General features: G+C 38.8%; 1 protein-coding gene across 1 annotated transcript; it reads right to left on the reverse strand.

The window, feature by feature from the left end:
• Nucleotides 1-2,495: 2,495 nt before the first annotated feature.
• On the reverse strand, nt 2,496-20,117 carry ldlrb (low density lipoprotein receptor b). The gene is made up of 18 exons (XM_077245583.1): nt 19,869-20,117; nt 17,411-17,533; nt 16,509-16,631; nt 14,986-15,363; nt 13,861-13,983; nt 12,939-13,061; nt 12,065-12,184; nt 11,853-11,981; nt 11,147-11,318; nt 10,413-10,631; nt 9,971-10,089; nt 9,237-9,376; nt 8,633-8,774; nt 7,497-7,649; nt 7,000-7,107; nt 5,798-5,872; nt 5,546-5,709; nt 2,496-3,776 (listed from the first exon to the last, which is right to left on the reverse strand). Exons 1-18 carry the CDS (start codon nt 19,939-19,941, stop codon nt 3,741-3,743), a joined length of 2,520 nt encoding a protein of 839 aa, XP_077101698.1. The 5' UTR covers nt 19,942-20,117; the 3' UTR covers nt 2,496-3,740.
• Between the last annotated feature and the right edge of the window lie 1,084 nt (nt 20,118-21,201).

A 21,201-nucleotide genomic window follows, 5' to 3' on the forward strand; every position in this document is an offset into this window, starting at 1 on the left:
ATTAAGCATTGTTAATAAGCATTGTTAATTAATTGAGGGCTTGGTAAAACATGAATCATGTGACTGCATCAAACAGAAATCACAGAACATTAAAAAAGATCTAGAGACTTAAAATCTGCATTGAATTCTTTAGTTTATCATTATCATGAGACACACACAAACACACACACACACACACACACACACACACACACACACACACACACACACACACACACACGCCCTGATGCCGCATCACTGTTGTGGTGTGAGATGTGAGCTCCGCCCACCACGATGACACTGACCAATGAGATCTTGAGAATCAGAATATTCTGAAGTTCTGAGCTGCTGATTGGACGCCGCATCATTATTCACCTGCACACGGAGTTCCTCAGCAGAACTGTTGATGGAAAATAGGCCTACATGCATTTCTGTCAACAGTATACAATGTTTCACATGGATCTAAATTGATTAGTCATTTGGCAGACAGCAAAAGCATTGTGGGCCAGACAGTTGAAGAGTGTGCAGGAGTGCATCAAACTCAGGCCAAACTCATGCACTTTTATCCAAAGCAGCTACAAATTAAGAATACAAGCAATTTATTATAAATGAGAAATGCTGAATTTCAAGAGAATAACCCCGCTATCTTATAACGTTCTGACTTGGTTCTCAGAGTTATAAACAAACGTTCTTCCACTAACATTAATAATTGAACATTTGTTCAACGTTTTTAATATAAATATTTTGCAGAAAAACATTATTTAGACATCGTACTGAAACGTTCTCTTAATGTTTGAATAGACGTTTTAAACGTTCAGATTACATTCAGAAATAACGTTGTCATCACTTAATGGGAATGTTAGCAGAATGTTATATTCTTGTTGGCAGAATATATTTTTGTTAGCTGAGTAAAAACATACAAAAAATAGATATTTTTTTTCCAAAAAGGAAGTGCCTTTATTTATGGTTCTATAAATAAAACCATATATAAAAACCTTAAATAAACATGGTTCTATAAATGTGGTAATATAAGTCAATGCCACGTCTAATGCTCATGACAGTCGCATGTATCTCTGATAGATAGATAGAGACTTGTAACGAACACATCGGCTGTCGCTCTTGTCCGGTTCAACAAGATGCCAGACATTAGTAAACAAATCCTGAGATGAACACGACATTCTACTTCAAATCCCATCATCACCATCATCTAAAACGCATCCGAAACTGATGGAATCGATGATAAAATACTGTGGAATGCGAGTAAAAGTTTAGTCACGTGATATTGACTAGCTCATGAAATATGCAAAGATGAGTGAATGTGAATGACTGGACAGAACAAAAGCCACTATGAGTGCTTAATAATGAATTAATACGGAGGAGGAGGTTAAAGGTCAGGGCTGGTAATGGGTTGTGGCTCTAGTCATAGACATATGATATCTATGGCTCTAGTATGGTCTTTATACACACTGAATGAACTCCTGTAGGACTGACTAAACCTGCCGATAAATGAACTTCACAACTAACAAAAACATGTTATTAGAACGTTTTGCTTAATTTCTGAATGTTCTCTGAACAAACGAGGTTTTTCTTGGTTATGCGAACGATAAGGGAACATTCCGTTGTATCATTCTTCAAACATTATGGGAATGTTACTTCAGAATTTTCTCTTAATGTTCTGAAACAAGAAGAAACACCCTCTGGGTTTGTTCAGTCATTTCGACCGATTTGTTTTTTTTTTACTACATTGAAACTTGGTAAAAGTTTTGGCACTTGCTGTGTGAACATAAAAAATCATGGATGTAATTTAAAAAGGTTAAATGCTCCTGAAAAAAATGGTCACACTTGTATTGCTCGCATTGTAAATGAATGTGAGAAGTTCCTCTAGTGGAAGCGTTCGGTACTGCAGCCGAACACACTCTCACTGAACGCTCATTTATTGACACATCAACCTCAGATTTGGTTATGCCTTTGATTTTCTATGTTTTAGAGTAAAATGAGTTTTGGAAAATATTTCATATAAAGACTGAAAATGGAATTTTTTGTGCATTTTTCATAATAATAAATGTGAAATTTTTTCACTTTTTTCAGCATTAATCTGTCAAGTGTAGTCTTCAAAAAGAAACCAAACTTAAGTCTGTTGCTCTAAAGCATTCAAGATTTATGAGAGTTTAACAACTGCATAAATATAATTTAGTACCATAAAATCCCCTAAAAATACAAAATAATAAATAAAAATATGTTATCGAACTAAAATACAGTACAATCATTTAATTGAAATAAAAAAAAAAAGTGTAATTTTTGATCGACACACGAACAGCACCAGAGGATTAAAAAAATGACGATGAACATCCAACTAAAACATTTCAGGGGGAAAAACGCTCCATGAACGATGTATAAATAATGTTTTGTGCTGAAGTTTTAAAAAAGTTATTAAAGAACAGATAACGTTTAATGATCATTCTATTAATGTGACTTGAATAAAAAGCCAGAGGCAATAATAACAGAACAACAGCAGATTTCTGGTCTCAAAACGTACATTTATTTAACAATGTCAAAAACAGTTCAGTTGTTTCTTTGGGTGTAATTTGTTTCTTTAAACCCGTAGAACATTCAGATCACTGGATCATCAGTCCTGAGATCAAGAATTAAAACTCACACAGGTTAATAAACCCTTGACGAAAGTAAAGCAGATCACAAATGACCCATCAACAGTAACAGAATCGATTCAAGACCGACGGAAAACCTCACAGATTCTTCTTCAAATGTCCTTCATAAACTATAAAAGTCCCTGAATGTCGTCACATGACGCACAGGTTCATTTCTTTTGTAGTGCAGATTTTTCTGGATGACGTTTCAATCACAACGTAAACAACGTATTTATAAGAGAACAGCAAGAAATTCAATACACACGAAAAACAAAACAAAAATCACACATTTACACAATAAATAAAGGTTTTCTTCGTACAAAGTGTGTGATCAAGGCGAGTATTTACATTAACTGCAGATATTCGAGGAGCGTTTGTGATTCTTCATTCACCGATAACAGTGAAAACGCTCCAGCTCTTCAGAGAACATACAGAACACGACTCAAACGAACCGAAGCACGATTCCTCTAACGTACAGGTGAGGTCAAGGGTCACCTGATTCACAGACCGATTCACTCTTACCTGTCGAAGGCATCGTGAGAAATTTTGTGCGTTCAAACAATATGACACATCATGCTGTACATCAGGCACGTTCGCTGGTTTAAGGCCCTACAGAAGTGAACGAATCAAACGAATCGCTCATTATTACTAAAGCAGCACTGTGCATTTATAAAAACTAAGACAAAAGATCGTTCAAGTGTGTCTGTGAGAGAAATAAATAAAGCCTACGTGACACAGAACATATATAGTGCAAGAAGAGAGACACCTGTCCCTCCACATTTACATAATCATCCATATTTACAAGGATCGCTTACGGTAAATATTAAAAAGTGGTAATACCTTCAATAACTGGATCTTAAAAGCGCAAATGGAAACAGCTGCGTGTTTGGAGTGTGCAAAGCCACGGGTATCAGAGCTTCTGCTCTTCTGACATCGAGCAGAAGAGTGATGGACATTCGTTAGATACGAGTGTGTGTGTGTGTGTGTGTGTGTGTGTGTGTGTGTGTTCATTCTTCATGATGTTTAAAATGAAAAGGCTTGATCCTGGAGTCATGAGGCACATCAGGACGAGTCCTTCAGTTTCAGAGCAGCATTTAAAGTGTTTCTGGAGGAGCGTCAGGCCGCGTCTTCATCCATGCTGATCATCTGACACTGAGACACAAACACACACACATTAAACACGGCCTGTCACAGAATCCCACAAACACACTCCCGTCTGAGGTTTACAGATATAAACAAGTTAAATTTAAGACTTTTTAAGACCTTTTTAATGCCACTTTGAATGAAATTTAAGACCAAACCTGTGATGGAAATACACATTATATTACATACGTATATGTAGTATTTAATGTTTAACCTAAATAATTGAAGTAATTTAATATTAACTACTTGCTTATTGAACTAAAATCAATGTAACATTTGCAATCGTGAGAATATTCAGCAAAATATCCGTCATGTTATGTTACTTAACTATATCATGTGTTAAATACATTTTTTTACCTCAGTATGTTTCTTCTGTGAGTTTTTTTTATGTGTGCAGTTATGCTAATTTTTTCTTCTTTTTTTTTCTTTTTTTTTTCTGTTTATGTAATAAAATCAGAATCATCCTCACGATTCGATGCTTCACTGGTTATTTGATGGACATTTGGTCGGTCAGACTGGCGAAATTTTAGCGGTAATGTGACCAGAAATATTTAAGACCCATTGAATCTGAATTTAAGTCATTTTAATACTTTTAAGGCCTTAGCAAACCTTTATTTAAGACTGTGTCGCCCTTTAACCCTGATCCGGTCGCTTTGACCTGGAGATGATTTCTTTTTTCTTGAAAATGCCAGTTAATGTTATTGCATTGGATTAAAACTTACTGATTTTGTTATAATTTTTAATTTTTGTACTTTTTGGGGGGGGGTTCCCGACCTTATTACCCAGTCAAAAAAGACCGGCCTTTAAAATTTCGTATAAATCTCTTGTTATGCTATATTATCACTGAATATTGGATTAAACCTTTTTGTAAACTTGGATTCTTTCAATTAGCGTAAGGTTTTGTATTCCGGGTTGTTACTGATTAATCGTAGGCCTCATTAGCAGTGTTTCCATACACATATGTTTATGCAAATTTTGGGGTATTGCATGAAATAAATGACGGATGCGCATAAATTCTAAAAAAAATGAATGTGCTCAATCCGACAAGGATAATTTTTTAAATATGATAATAACACGAGTGCATAAACTACAATGGAAACACATTTACTAAATAAGTCCCTCGATGCGCAACAATAAACTCATGTGTCTTTCCCTCAGGCTGTGATTGGATAACTGGACTAACCAGTGGACCAATCACATCGCAGCATCTCTAATGTTGGTTTGGTGTTTCTGAAACGCCGGAGTCGAAGTGTGTGATCAGAATGATTGGGTTTAATTCCCTCCAGAAGCGTCTCACACACACACACACACACACACACGAGTGTTCCCGAACACCAGCATCCGAACGCCAGAGAACATGACAGCGTTTCGTCTGACGCTCTAAGACACACTCGTTTAGGAGTTGCATCACAAGTTGACAAAAAGATTGAATCCAATATTTGGTGATAATATAGCATAACGAGAGATTCACAAGCAATTTAAAATGTCGGTCATTTTTGACCCTGAACACGAAATCAGGAAAAGCACACGCGTGAAACACACCTTCCCTCAAAAGTCACATGTTCAATCAATCAATGTCTTTTATTTCTGTTCTACTCCAATTGATCTGTAACTTTGTATCGCGTCTCTTTTCATGTTTCAGCCTCATCAGGACGAATCCCGTGTGTTTGAATCACTGGTTATAGTGCCTTTAATTCATGCAGATTTTCATAAACGTACGAGAGCAAGTCAAACTTCTGAAGTGAAGCAGGGGATCTGGAGTGTGTTTGGTGTCGTACCGATGGATGCGAGTACCCTTCCAGACTGGGGCTCCTGAAGATGTGGACCGTGTCGTCGGTCGTCTTCTGATACACAGGGTTGGAGAAGTGGATGGTGTTGGTGTTCTTCACACGCCAGTGTCTCCAAACCAACACACCGGCAGACGCCAGCAGACAAACGGCAACTGTGGGACACACACACACACACACGGCTCAATCACACTGCCGATCGTCAGCGAGTGACACGTGTTTCATGACTGTGCATTTACTGACCGATTGGAAAGGCGATGAACAGGACTGAGGGATGCTGGGAAGGGCTGGAGACCGGCTCATGTTCTGCATCAGCTCCTGTGAAGAGGCGGACAGACGCGGAGTGTGTGAACATGACAGCGCTAACATTTTGATTTACTTTTAGTCATATTTTAATCATTTGAATTGTTTTAGTCTCAGTCGACGAAACACAATAAGATTTTAGTCGACTAAAATATAATGGGTTTAGTTAAATTGTTAGTTAAATGTAAACATTTCCAAACCTATTATATACTTCCAGAGAAAACATCTATTAACATGTTAATATGAGTGATTTTAAAGGTTGAACATGCAACACACACACAGATATAACTGCTGTGACATCAAAAATATCTTAAAATTAAATAAAACCATTTCTCCTAAAGTAGAAGTTAGAACACGGTCTTCTTTTCAATTAATGATATATACAGTCTTTATAACAACTTGAATAGCCTACGTCATTCTTTATTCTTTCAAGGGGACATATTTATTTGTATGAATTAAAAATAAACAATTTTCATTAAAGCTATTAAGGATCAGTGGATGCTTTTCTCTTTTTCTTTTGTTGTTTGATTAACATATTTAGGGCACAGACGGCATTAGATTTATTACGTACTGTCACTTTAAGATCGAATGATATTCTTCTCACAACCTTTTACATTCTGTAAAGACATAACCGAGTGCGTTTACGTGAATACTCTCCAAACGGACATTTAGACATAATGTTGTGTGTATTTGTCCATTCAGTCCTCACGCTTCGAGTGTGTGTGTGCGCACAGAAGACCGCACCGAATAGAGCTCTTCTGCGTCGTCACTCTTATTCAGATCTATCCATATCTCTGTTCTTCTCTTTCTCCCAGGTGTTTACATTTTTAAACGTTTTCTGAGACATGCATCAAGCTCATGCCAACTTGTGTGCCGCTGGGTAGATCAGCACGTTACAGTACAAATGTGCGCATCTGCCACAAACGCAGGACGTCTGTTCTGATAGGATCTCTTCCCAAATCGACACTATCTTACATTTTCGTCTAGTTTTTATTCGTTGACGAAAATGTCAATAGATTTTCATCATAGTTTTTGTCATTTAAAACTGGTTTTTATTTAGTTATCGTCTCGTTATCGTCTGTGAAAAAATGTCGTTGATGAAAATGATTCACTGGAACATGAGTGAATGAACAGGAACTGACCCCTGCGAGAGCCCGTCTGTGTGGCGTCTCCGCTCGGATGTGGAGACCGCACAGATGTTCTGCTTGCAGTTCTCGACGTCACCTGTGGTGGCGCTGTGGTGTTCGGACCTACACAGAGAAACAGACGTCGATAAGCATAATAATGATTAACTTCAAAAATTCAATACCCTCAAATTCAAGAACTTATGTGGGGACACACATTTTTAAGTGAGAGCAACGTTACATCGTGTTACCTTGTAAGATACATTGTTACAGTTTTCATGGGTCAAACACAGCTATGCAAAAAAGTATTTTTTCAAAACGAAGTGTTGGCGAAATAACACTTTAGCGGGCCAGAAGGTCCGCTAATGTGAAAACTTCTTGCAAAAAAATGTTTCTGTTTAAATTCATAAATGCATCTTGATTTAAGAATTGTTAGATATTTGGACTGGAAACAAGACAAAAATACTAAGTAAGAAAAGCATTTTTTACAGTGAACCGAGTGGGTCGGAACGTACCTGACACACACGTCCTCATGTCCTCACCCAGGGTCATGTGATCAGGACATGCACACGTGTATTTGGGTGAACGTGCGTTAATCAGCGGCGCCGGCAGACACAGAAACTCACAGCCGCCGTTGACCAGAACCGCTTCACTGCACCAGTTTCTTCCTGCAAATGACATCAGTTCCTCATGAGCAAGACAAACATGCAGATCATCGACTGATATCAAGTGTGCTTGAAAATACACAGATAATGACGTCATCAGGGCTTGACATTAACTACTTTGCTTACCACTCACTGTGGCTAGTTGTTTTCCAAAATTACTCAGCATTTTCACTGGCCACAATTTTGACATCGATACCATGGGAAAAAACTGCAATATAGATATTTTTTTATATTATCTCATAATTTGGCAGCAGGTTTATTAGGCTGCTGTCACTTTAAGACCTGACGCACGGATCCAAAATACTGTTACACATGCGTTTTCTTTCTCAACAGTTTACGTTCACTTAAAACATAACTGATAGTGTTTACGTGAATACTCGCCATTTTGACATTATTTTGTGTGTATTTGACTGTTTAAGCGCAATAAGCAACGAAAAAGAGCTTGATTTAGTGCTAAGAGGCGGCTTTATGTGTCGTACTTTGGGTGTGAGCAAAAAATCTGCAGAAATTAGTTAAATAATTAGCAAAACGCATAATCCCATGGCGAAATTCAAGCCCTGTAACATTAACAATATTCATCCGGAGCAAATAAAGCGAGTGAGTGAGTGAGTGGAGGCGGGTTTGTGTGTCACTCGCTGTCGGAGAGAGAGAGAGAGAGAGAGAGAGAGAGAGAGAGAGAGAGAGAGAAAAAAAACAGCTGGTATCGTGTCTGTTCTGCGGAAAATGACTATATAAAGTGTTACAAATATTTTAGTACAGATATGCATCAAAAAATCAAATTTTTTTGACACTACATTGCATTTATTATTTTAGTTGCCTTTTTAAAAGTCTACAATTGAAAGATGTATATATTATATATAAGATTCAATCCTCCAAAGTGGAGAGATAGGAGAGATTGCGTTACACACCACTGCTGAAATACACCCGCGTTTCTTAATGTCAAGCCCTGAACGTCATTGCGCGTGTGTGTGTGTGTGTGTGTTCACCGGTAGGCTGCTTCAGACTGTGATACACCACGATGTCTTCAGGAGACTGCAGATGTTCGGCCACAGCAGTGATGTCTCGGCCCGTCATGCGGTTCGCGCTCCAGATGCCGCTATTGGACATGTCGGTCCAGAAGACTTTCTCCTGTTGGACAGACAGAGACACAGCGGCTCATGAGAACCTGACCACTGCAAAAAAATACTTTTTGTTTCCAGTCCAAATATCTAAAAATTCTTAAATCAAGAAGCATTTACTAAAGTAGTAAAATGCCATAAGATATTAAGTCTTGTTTTCTGGGTAAATAAATCTAAATTAAGTGAGTTGTTGCTTAAAACAAGATAAATTATCTGCCAATGGGGTACGAAAAATAATCTTGTTTACGTTTGAATTAACATTAATTTTCTTAACCCACTGGCAGATAATTTAACTTTTTTTTAAGCAGCAAATCACTTAATTTCGATTTTTAGACATAATAAAGACATAGTATCTTATGGCATTTTACTCATCTAGTAAATGCTTCTTGATTTAAGAATTTTTAGATATTTGGACTGGAAACAAGACAAAAGAAAGAAAAGTCAAGACGCATCATAGGCCAGCGCCACGCACCTCAAACACGGCCAGCGCCAGCGGATGCGGCAGCTTCTGTTGGTCGAAGATCAGCGTGTGCCGCCCGTCTCCGTTCACACCGATGCTGGACAGTGTGTGTAGCTTTGAGTCGACCCAGTACAGACGCTGATTCAACACATCTGAACACAAACACACATCAGCATACATCACACACGGCACAAGTGTTCACACCAACCGTTCACTTTCTTGAATCCAACACTGAAGTGATTTAAACTGCAGTTCATCGACTGGCCACTAGAGACCGGCTGCAGAAGAGAGTCAATCCCATAGACCCGCATGTTAAAATGCCCAACTTTACAGCAGAGAAACATGTTTACAGCCTGGTGCAAAAAGTGGTTTTGGTCTAAATAGCTAATTTTGTCCTTCATGACGACTGTGAGGAGGGTGATTTTGTTTATAAATCATCCATTTGAATTATATGAAGCCTTAAAGTTCTGCATAATTAAGGGCGTGGTCACTTGAGTGACAGGTGGATTGCCACTGATGTCACTACTAGCCATTTGTCTGCTGTCTGTTAGCGTCACGTCACCTCACCTAATCCGCCTCGCTGCACATTTTCGTTTATCCGGGAGTGAGGTGTAGCCACGATGGCGACGGCCGGCTCCGCCCACTCAGGGCTTCAAATATGCTCTTTAGAAACACTACGCGTGACGCCACGCCCATATTTATTTACAGTCTATGGTTCACATGCATCATCTGCGCGTCAGACTCACCGAGCGTGATGCCGGTCGGCCATACGATGTTGTTTGTGACGAGAGGCGTCCGATCGGCACCGTTCAGTCCGCTCTTCTCAATCCGGGCCGACTCGCCCCAGTCTGTCCAGAACATGAAACTACGTGACATGAAGCAACAAGGGATTAACAATTCAATTCAATACACATTTAATTATATAGCACTTTTCACAATAGACATCATTTGTAAAGCAGCTTTACAGAAAGTGCATGAGTCCACATTACAGTTTAGAGAGATCTGTTATCAGAGGAAAATGTCAAAGTTATGCATTTTAAGAAATATATACATCTACAAAATTACAGTTAGTGAAAAAGGTATTAATTTAAAAAATGTAATAATTTAATGCAGAAACAATTGAAGTAATGAATACTTGTTTGTTAACAAATGATTAATAAGCAAGCGGCTTCAGTCGCACACACTCACTTGTGCTGAGGATCCACGACGATCGCGCGAGGGTTCTGCAGGCCGTCGCTGATTAGCGTCTTGCGTTTCCCGCCGTCAGCCGTCGCCACAGAGATGGTTTGCAGCTCGCCATCCGTCCAATAGATGTTCCCGTGGATCCAGTCCACAGCCAGGCCCTCGGGCCTGGAGATCTGCCTGTCAATCACAGTGGTTTGGTGGGCGGGGTCAGCACTCGCTGCGCTGCAAAACACGAACACACACTCGTGGTTATGAGGAATGCTATAAACATACACAGAGATACACAAAACACACATTACGGATTGAGATGGACATTGATTAGGAGTGAAAATTATTTTTTACTGTGAGCAGAAAGAGAACATGATGGGATACATGTGAAACTAGCACATCACTAGCTGTGTTTCCATCCCCCTTTTATTTTGGGATATCGCAAAAAAAAAAAGCATAAATTTGATCGGATAACTGGAGTAACCAGCGGACCAATCACATCGCAGCATCTCTAATGTTAGTTTTGTGTTTCTGAAACGCCGGAGTCGAAGTGTGTGTTCAGAATGATTTGGTTTAATCATCAGCGTTTATTGAGTTTCGTCTGACGCTCTGAGACACACTCTTTTATGATGGAGGGAAAAAGAGCCACAGTTTCTTCCCTGATTGCAGCAACTTCCCAGGAAGTGATGATTTCGTTATCTTGAACACATGAGATGGAAACACTGCTTTATTCGCAAATGAGCTCTCACCTGTAGATCTTCTTCTGGCTCACGTCGGACCAGAAGACCCTTTCGTTGGGAATGTCCACGTCTAACGCCACCACGTGCTTCTGCTGGCGGATCAGTGACGTGTATTCTCTGCTGCCCAGCGCCAGCTTCCTCACCTCGTGACGCGTGCTGAAGAGCAGGAACGCTCCCGATCCTGAGAGGAACACATTTACATGTTGCTGGATTCTCAATCAGTCACACACACCGCAAAAATGCTTTTCGTACTTAGTATTTTTGTCTTGTTTCCAGTCCAAATATCTAAAAAATTCTTAAATCAAGATTAATTTACTAGATGAGTAAAAATAACATAAGCAAATAACATATTGCGTCTTGTTTTCTGGGGGAATTAATCAAAATTAAGTGAGTTATTGCTTAAAAAAAAAAAGCTAAATTATCTGCCAATGGGGTCAGAAAAATAATGTTAACTCAAACAGAAACAAGATTATTTTTCTTACCGCATTGGCAGATAATTTTGCTTGTTTTAAGCTTAATTCACTTAATTTAGATTTATTTACCCAGAAAACAAGACTTAATATCTTATGGTATTTTACTACTTTAGTTAATGCTTCTTCATTTAAGAATATTTAGATATTTGGACTGGAAACAAGACAAAAATACTAAGTAAGAAAAGCCTTTTTTGCAGTGCAATTCTCTCTGATCATTAGAGTCATTCGTGGCGTGCGTGTACCTGTAATAGCTTTGCAGTCTTTGGTCATGTGATCCAGCTCAAATCCTTCATTACAGTCACACTTGAAGCTGCCCGGCAGGTTTACACAGATCATAGAGCATCTGTCAGCGTCCAAACACTCATCCACGTCTACACACAGACACATGACCTCATGAGACCAAACACACACTCACAGACCATCATGCACTGGGTTAATCAGGACGGTTGCTCACCATCACAGTGTGTGCGGTTGATCAGGTGAAATCCTGTCGGACACAAGCACTCGTATCCGATCTTCAGGTTGTTGCACGTGTGAGAACATCCGCCGTTGTTAACGAGGCACTCGTTAGTGTCTGCACAGAGGAAACACACACGTCACATGATCATCTGTGACCATTTCAACAGTTAACCCACCAATCACTGGAGATGGAGGAGGAAAAACACAAGGGCTGTCTGCCCATAAACATATATATGTCTCTTCAAAAAATATGGAAAATTTATTTATTTTCATAAAAAACAAGTGACATTGAAAAAACTGTCAGTGAAAGTGGAAAATAATATTAATATATAATAACTGTGAGACAGTTTTTGACAAACATTTTTAGGCATTTTAAGGGTTAAAATCCTGATGTTGGTAAAAAAAAAATGTAAGTCAGTGAACGTGAATATTTTTATATGTAATAATTGTATGACGGATTTTTAATAGACATTTTAAGGGTAAAAATCCTGATGTTGGTATTAAAAAGAAGAAGAAAAAAGTCAGAGAAAGTGAAAAAAACAATATATAAATAATTGTGTGTCAGTTTTTTGACAGAGATTTTATGCATTTAAAGGGTTTAAATCCTGATGTTGGTAATAATAAATCAGCGAAAATTTTATGACATTTTTTGTCCTCTAAGGACCTCTGTGTTAATAAAATATGTTTAAGAGATACTGGACTCTAGCATGAGGAAGAACTTGTGTGTGACTCTGGAATGTCCTATTCGGCATCATGTGTTATTGATCTGATCACAGCCATTGTTGAAAATAAAGATGCAACTTGTTAATTTCATTCAGTTTGTGGTTCGTTCAGATCACACACTACAGGAACACGGAGGTGAAACTCACTGCAGTCTTTGAGAGGCTCATCTGACCAGTCCATGCAGTTTTTCTGACCGTCACACACTTGGTCTGCGCTGATACACTCGCCACTGCGACACTTAAACCTGCTCGGCTCCTCGCACCTGTTCTCTACAGACACACACACAGCAAACAGTTAAACACCCTTTCACCGACATTATTATTTTTTTGGAACGGTACGAAACTTGGTAAAGGTTGTAGCACTTGCTGTGTGAAAAAAAAAATCATGGAAAGGTTAAATGGTCCTGAAAAAAATGGTCACACTTGTGCTCCTCGCGGTCAAAAATGAGAAGTTCCTCTAGTGGAAGCGTTCGGTACTGCAGCCGAACACACTCTCACTGAACGCTCATTTACTGACATATCAACCTCAGATTTGGAACACAGCTTGTTTAGATTTATGGCTTTGATTTTCTCACAGTTTTAGAGTAAAAACATTTTTGAAAATATTTATTTCATATATATAGTATTTTTGCAAATTTTTCATAACAAAAACCTAAAATTCTGTAACTTTTTTGAAAGTTCACTTTTTAAAACTTTTTTCCACTTCAGCAATAATCTGTCAAGTGTCGCCTTTGTAAAAGAGATCAAACTTCAGTCTGTCGCTCTAAAGCATTCAAGATTTACCACAGTTTAAAATGTAATTTTCAGGTCTCAGCTCAAAAAGTGAATACATGGATTATAAATACAGCGTAAATATAATTTAGTAACATAAAATCCCCTAAAAATACAGAATATTAAATAAAAAACATTATTGAACTAAAATACAGTACATTAATTTAAGTGAAATAAAAACAAAATTCCTGTCATTTTTGACCAACACGCGAACAGCACCACAGCGTTACACATATACACACATGATGGGTGTGTGTGTGTGTGTGTGTGTGTGTGTGTGTGTGTGTGTGATTCTCACCGGGGACGCAGTCCGTCTCATCGCTCTGATCCCGACAGTCAGGATTCCCGTCACACTGACGCTGTCCTGGGATGCAGACGCCGTCGCTACAGAGGAACTCATCCGGGCGGCACGTGGGCGAAGCTGCAACACACACACACACACACACACACACACACACACACACACGCATCTGTCAGAGAATTTTCATTTTTCATGTAATTTTTTCTAAATGTCATAATCATTTGTTAACAAACAAGTATTCATTACTTCAATGAGCTAATTGTTTCTGCCTTAAATTATTACATTGTTTAAATTAATAAATTTTAGCTAACTGTGATTTTGACAGTTTCCTCTGATAACAGATCACACTAAATTGTAATGTGGACTCATGAATTTTCGGTAAAGCTGCTTTGAAACAATGTGTATTGTAAAAAGCGCTGTATAATTAAATGTGAATTTCCACAAGAGGTCGGCAAACACCAATGTGAGATATTTAGAGCTGAATTAAAAGGTTTATGCATGAAATTGTGAGGTATTTTGAATTTAAATTGAAAGAATGTGAGGAATGTGCTAAAATTACTATTTATTTATTATTTATTGATTGAATCTAGCAATTTAAAGGTAAAAAAAAATGTGCATTAAAAAATATAATCAAAATGAAATCAAATGACAAAAACCAACTTAAGTATAATTTTAGGGCTTCGGGTCATTTTGACCCGCGAGGGAAAGATGTGTTACAAAACGCGAGCGAAGGATGAGGGTCAAAAAGTTACACAGAGGTCCTTAGAGGACAAAACTGTCATACAATTATTAAATATTAATATTTTTTCACTTTAGCTGACCGCATTTTTTTATACCAACATCATGATTTTAACCCTTAAAATGTCCATGTCAGAAATCTGATATTCTAGTATTATATATTAATATTTTCTTCCACTTTCACTGACTGATTTATTTTTATTTTATTTTTTTTACAAAATATCTGAATTTTAACCCTTTAAATGACTAAAAATGTCTATCAAAAACTGTCACGATTAATATATAATTTTTTCCCAATTTCGCTGGCTTTGATTTTATTTTACCATCAGGGTTTTAACCCTTTATAGTGAGCAACAAAAAAAAGACCAGGCACACTGAACTCACTGCAGTTGTCCTCGTCTGAGCGGTCGTTGCAGTCGAAGCCTCCGTCGCACCTCCAGCTGGCGTGAACACACTCTCCGCTGCCACACAGGAACTCGTGACCCCTGCAGGCCGGCTCCGGTTTGGGCCCCGAGCCGGACGGGCAGTTCTGGAGCCACTCGTCGGACCCGTCTGCGCAGTCGGCGTCCCCGTCGCAGGCCCAGAGCCGAGGCACACACACGGAGTTATTGCACTGGAAGGAGCCGGCGTTGCAGGAGGGAACGGGACACGACTTTTCATCGCTGGCGTCGTCACAGTCCGAATCCTCATCGCAGACGAACGCCTGCGACACACACTGACCGCTGCGACAGCGAAACTCCTCATCCGTGCAGTTCTTCAGCGCTGAAACGGGAGTAAACACAACAGAACGTCATTTCTCATCTAGTAAACGTGAGCTTGAGTTTCAGTCGTATTTAGATTAAGTATTTATAAAGCACTTTTGAAACACAACCGTAGGTTGACCAAAGTGCTGTACATAAAGTTAAAACAATGTAAACAATATAATAAAACAATTTGAATTAAACTTTTAACCCACAACACAACCGAACGTCTTTTGTCATATATTATAAAACGGTTAGTTCCAGTCCTTGATTCTGATTGGTCAATAGCTGTGTTTTGTTCACGATAAAACAAGGCTATGACCGCTTCACCCAACGCTTCTATATATGTGACCCTGGATCACAAAACCAGGGGTATATTTGTGGGAATAGCCAACAACACATTGTATGGGTCAAAATTATCAATTTTTCTTTTATGCCAGAAATCCTTAGGATATTAAGTAAAGATCATGTTCCATGAAGATATTTGGTAAATTTCCTACCGTAAATGTATAAAACATTTATTTTTGTGAGTAAATGCAGCACAATCGTGAATTTTAAAGGCGATTTTCTCAATGTTTTGATTTTTCTGCACCCTCAGATTCCAGATTTTCAAATATGATCCTATCCTAAAAAACCATACATCAATGGAAAGCTTATTCATTCAGCTTTCATGTGATGTATAAATCTCAATTTCAAAAAAATGACCCATAAGACTGATTTTGTCATCCAGGGTCACATATCACTACACAACACCCATTGCAACCACTCTTAGCAACGCAAACATATGTTTGTTCTCAGTGATATTGTTCATTGAAGCTTTTAGAATAGAGAGTTGTGAGAGATCGAGTAAGTGTGTGTTCCTGCATTTACAGTAGATATAGCATTTTCTATCAGTCCGATATTCGTAATAAAACATGCGTTTGACTGTCCGCTGTGATATCTTGTCCTTTTAACAGTTGAGTGGTTTTCTGTGCCCTAGTCATCTGTCAGCTGCGTCTTGCTTCACTGTGTTCAAGTTTAAGTCCTTTCAATATAAAAGTCTTCTATACTGACTCACTCACTGCCGACTCTAATGGCGAAATAATGTAACTTCTGTTTCTGTTTACGGGCAGGGACTATTTTTTCCAGCGGAAGGAAGTAAATGTGAGCTTTTTCAGTGGTATTTACCGCAGCCCTGCTCGTCGGCGCCGTTCTCGCAGTCAGGCTTCCCGTCGCAGTGCCATCTGGTGGACACACACTGATTCAGACGCCCGCCGCAGCTGAACTGGCCCGGCGAACACATCTTCTCACCTGTGGAATAGAGAGATTTCTGAACTTTAATGAGGTGATGGTTACGTGTACACTCAGCAACCTCAACTCATCATGCTAAAACACCTTAAAGTGCCTCTATTATGCCCTTTTAGGATGTGACCTTTCATGTAGTGTGTATTAAATCTGTTTGTGAATGTAAAAGCTCTGCAAAGTTTCAAAGATCAAAGTGAAGATAAATAGTGTTTTAGTTTTCCAAAAGAAAGAAGCAATTCCGATCTGAAACGAGTCGTCAGTTATTCCAGTCTCACTTCCTGCTGAACCTGTTTAGGTTTGTGACTCAATTGCATAATGGTCTTGATTGGCTGAAAAGTGTCTCTTAGCTCCGCCCTCAAACACTGTAGTGTATCTGAGACTGAAAGAGTTTGGTTCGTGTTGTTCATGTCGAGAAGTCGCTGTTTTCTGGTGACAAAGCAAATCCACTTTGATGAGATTGATACGGTAAAACCCACGCCATCGTTACTGTTCGTATCACTGTGATCAAGAGCTGAGATTCAGATATGATAATGAGTGTTTGCTTTCTGACCAATCAGATCAGAGCAGCTCTCAGAGAGGCGGAGCTTATAGACACTGAATCTCCGATCGAAGCGTTTCAGACACTGAGAGAAAAGAGCTGATGCTGCAGTGGAGATTATGAGAGAATTTAATTGTATGTAAACCTTTTGCAAGAGACATTAAAAAAAGCATAAAGGGTCACTTTAATGAATAATGTTAAATGTTAAAAGAGCTGTAGTGGTGATGGAGGAGTGTGTTTGACTCACGGCAGGACTGAAGAAGCTCATCACTTCCGTCTCCACAATCGTCTGCATCGTCACAAACCCATCGGCTGGTGATGCATTTCCCGTTTCCACACCTGAACTGATCCTGACTGCAGCCCGCTGGACCTGACACACACACACACACACACACACACACACACACACTCGTCTCAACTCCACCGTCATATAAAAGCATCACATGTTTGACATATCATTTGTTATGAGTCATAATCTAGCTATGCGTCCCTTATACTTGTACATCAACTCAGAACACTGACTTCTGAAAACATCTGATAGAAACATAAATGTAATTTACATGTTAACGCATATCAATAGAGAGAGAAGAGAGAGAGCTGATCGTTGCACACAGCATTTGTTGATCATAAATATTCAGTGTGTGATTGATGACGGGTGTGTAGTGTCTCTTTAAGACAATGGACAGAGGCGGAGTCAATAATCACACCACCAGTTGCTCACTCCAGTCTCTATGGAAACATTTGCATAATCAAGATGCAGTAGAAATGAAGGGGGCGGAGCTTGATGGAAAAGATCCAGAATGATGTTTGGAGAAGAGAATGATTTTGCTCAGCTGGAGCTGCAGTGTTTATGCATTACAATGACAGTGGAATTATTTTGGGCCTTGATATAAACCATGTTAACCAACTCAAAGAAATAAAGTAACTCAACTTAAATACACAGTGCGACAGGAGGCTACCATGTGAGTGAGTGAGTGTGTGTGTGTGTGTGTGTGTGTGTGTGTTTCACTCCCAAACACAGATCCAGACCAGATCACCCTCTCTCTCTCTCCTCTATTCCAGAAACTGAGCAGAAGTGTCTCACTCACACACACACACACACACACACACACACTCACACTCACAAACACGCCCTCTCAGTGTTTCCCTATATTTCCGAGCAGTGAGTGAAACTCCAAACAAACGCATTGAATGAGAAACAGATGCAAAACATCATTACAGCGGGATCAGAATCACTGAACACCTTTGATTCCTTAAACACATGAAAATAAATCTGCTATTGAATCTCAGTGTTTGTTTGTTTCACTGCATAAACAATGACTGATGTGATGTAATTGGGTGTGTGACATCGTCCGAGAATCTGTCAAGAACTGGATAAACCACTTCCTGTGAAACTTCTCCGAAGACAAGCGTTTCCACAACAGTAAAACCACAAGACCCGATTGACCCACAGCAGGGGGTTATAATCTTTTAGATCCAACGGGCCATTCATTCTGGTGTGGGGAACCCAGTTATAATTTAAATTATAAAAATTGAATAAAATAAAATATAATATAAAATTTAAATTATAATTAAAAAAAGTATAATTTAAATACTAAAGAATATTGTTATATTTTTTTCTAGTGCTGGACAACGATTAATCACCTCCAATATAAAAGTTTGTGTTTACATAACATACTGTATGTGTGTGTACTGTGTATAATTATTTTGTAAATATATATATAAATACACACACATGCATGTATACATTTAAGAAAAAAATGTATATATAAAGTATTTACATTTATAATAAATGTGTATGTATACATATACAGTATATACATGCAAATATATCTTAAATATATACATGCATATGTGTGTGTATTTATATATACAAAATAATTATACACAGTACACACACACACATATATTATGCAGAGGTGTCAATTCCAGGGGTCAGAAAGTAAAAGTCCTGCCATATGTTTATTCCACCCATTAACTGATTTCACTAATTAGTTCTATCTCCTGGCTGAAAAAACGTGCTAATTAGCAAATCCAGGTGATTGGAACAAAATACTGAGGAGGAATTTTACTTTCTGAACCTGGACTCGACACCTCTGATATTATGTGAACACAAACGTTTATTTTGGATGCTATTAATCGTTGCCCTGCACTTTCTGCATGAAACATGAACGTGATGCATAACTCATAAACACACTCTTGAAATCCGAAATTAAATCAAACATGAGATTAGATCTCTTATCAGTGATTCTAGTGTGACTGTCATCCCGTCGAAAGCGACCAATCAGAAGCCGGATTTAAAGTGCCTGATTACCGCGTCCAACCAATCAGCAACAACAGCGCGCATGTTCTTCATCCGCGGCCAATCAGTTAACGCGTTTATTCCAGTAGTACCGCTTGTTCGGAATGAGGCGGTTAATAAATGAATAAAACTCCGACACCGGATCAAATAAGAATTTATATGTATAAAATACCATGTTGTTATAAAAAAAAAAATCGCAAACCTGTTTAATCACAGACTCACAGAACGAACCAAAAACAGTTTGAACATAACATCGGAAAAACCCAAGAAATAAAGAAGGGAAGAATTGTTTGAAATGGGCAACGGTCACTCGTCATCATCACATACACACACACACACAGCAACGGTCACTCTCAGAAGCAGAAGCAGATATACTTCATCATATTCATAAACTGACACTTACGGGTTCCGTGGACACAGTGAATCAGAAGAACCGAGCAGATTAAACCGAGCCGAGCACTGATCCGAATCTCCATCCCCTGATCAGTCACAAGCGCTGTTCAGACAGTGTTCTCTTTCTGAATGGTAACAGATCTCCGTGAGTAACTTGTGAGGCTCGTGTGGACCGGTACCGTTCTCTCGCCAACAGTGACAGGGCAAATCCTCCTCACGGGGAAAAATCATCCATTTCAATGAAGCCCGCGGGGGGCGTGGCTCTAACAGTGGTGTGATGTTCGAAATGCGGAACGTCAGAGCAGTGGGCGGGGCCTCGCGGAACACAACACACACACACACTCACTGTTGATCATTCTCTCTTATCATTCTGGCAGTTTACACATGGGGCGCTTCCACACTGAGATAAGAGAAAGAATGAGACGGAAGTATCTGAGTATCTGTGAGAAGAAGTATGTTAGATGTGATGTACATGTGTTGAAAATACACATTCATGACCAAAATCAGGTTTCTAACATCATAGTTGGATAATATACTGCATAATAACAGCACAGTATAAACACATGCTAAATCCAGAAGAGTGAGTGTCACCTGATACCCATGAATTGGTCCCTCAGGGGCCAAAACTGCTCAACAAGGCCCTCACTGTGAAACCACTCCACAAAGCATCAGCATATCCGGCTCCAAAACTGGAAGAGATTGTAGGCTACTTAAGATATATTTCCCAGAAATGAGTCAGCTTCAAGCCGAATAACATTGCACAGCAAATACAGAATCTTTCAGAAAACACAAAATCCTAGAATACAAAAGTGAAAAGCCTCACTGACTGTCAGCTCAACATGATTTGCATTGTGTGTGTTTGAGCTGCAGGGAAATGATGTTTGGAGCCTCAGTAACAGATAAAGTTACTCGCTGAATATCAGGTGGACGTCTGGAGCTCGCACTGATGTCACGTGTGCTTATATTACATATTTAAAGCCAGGAAAACCAGCTTGCAATTGAATTTGATGATTTGAAAGTTACAAATGTGCAGCGTATACACTACCGGTCAACAGTTTTGGGTCGGTAAGATTTTTAACAACAACAACGATAGTAATAATGTTAAATATTATGACAATGTAAATCAGCTGTTTCTGTTTTCTATGTGAATATATAGTAAAGTGTAATTTATTCCTGTGATCAAAGCTGGTCATTACTCCAGTCTTCAGTGTCACATGATCCTTCAGAAATCACTATAATATGATGATTTGATGCTCAAGAAACATTTATGATTATTATCAGTGTTGAAATTTTTTTTTTTTAGGATTCTTTGATGAATAGAAATCTTTTGTAACCGTATAAAT

Source organism: Siphateles boraxobius, unplaced genomic scaffold (assembly GCF_051911475.1).
Source record: "Siphateles boraxobius isolate OS27281-9 unplaced genomic scaffold, OSU_SipBor_1 27, whole genome shotgun sequence".
Lineage (NCBI taxonomy): Eukaryota > Metazoa > Chordata > Actinopteri > Cypriniformes > Leuciscidae > Siphateles > Siphateles boraxobius.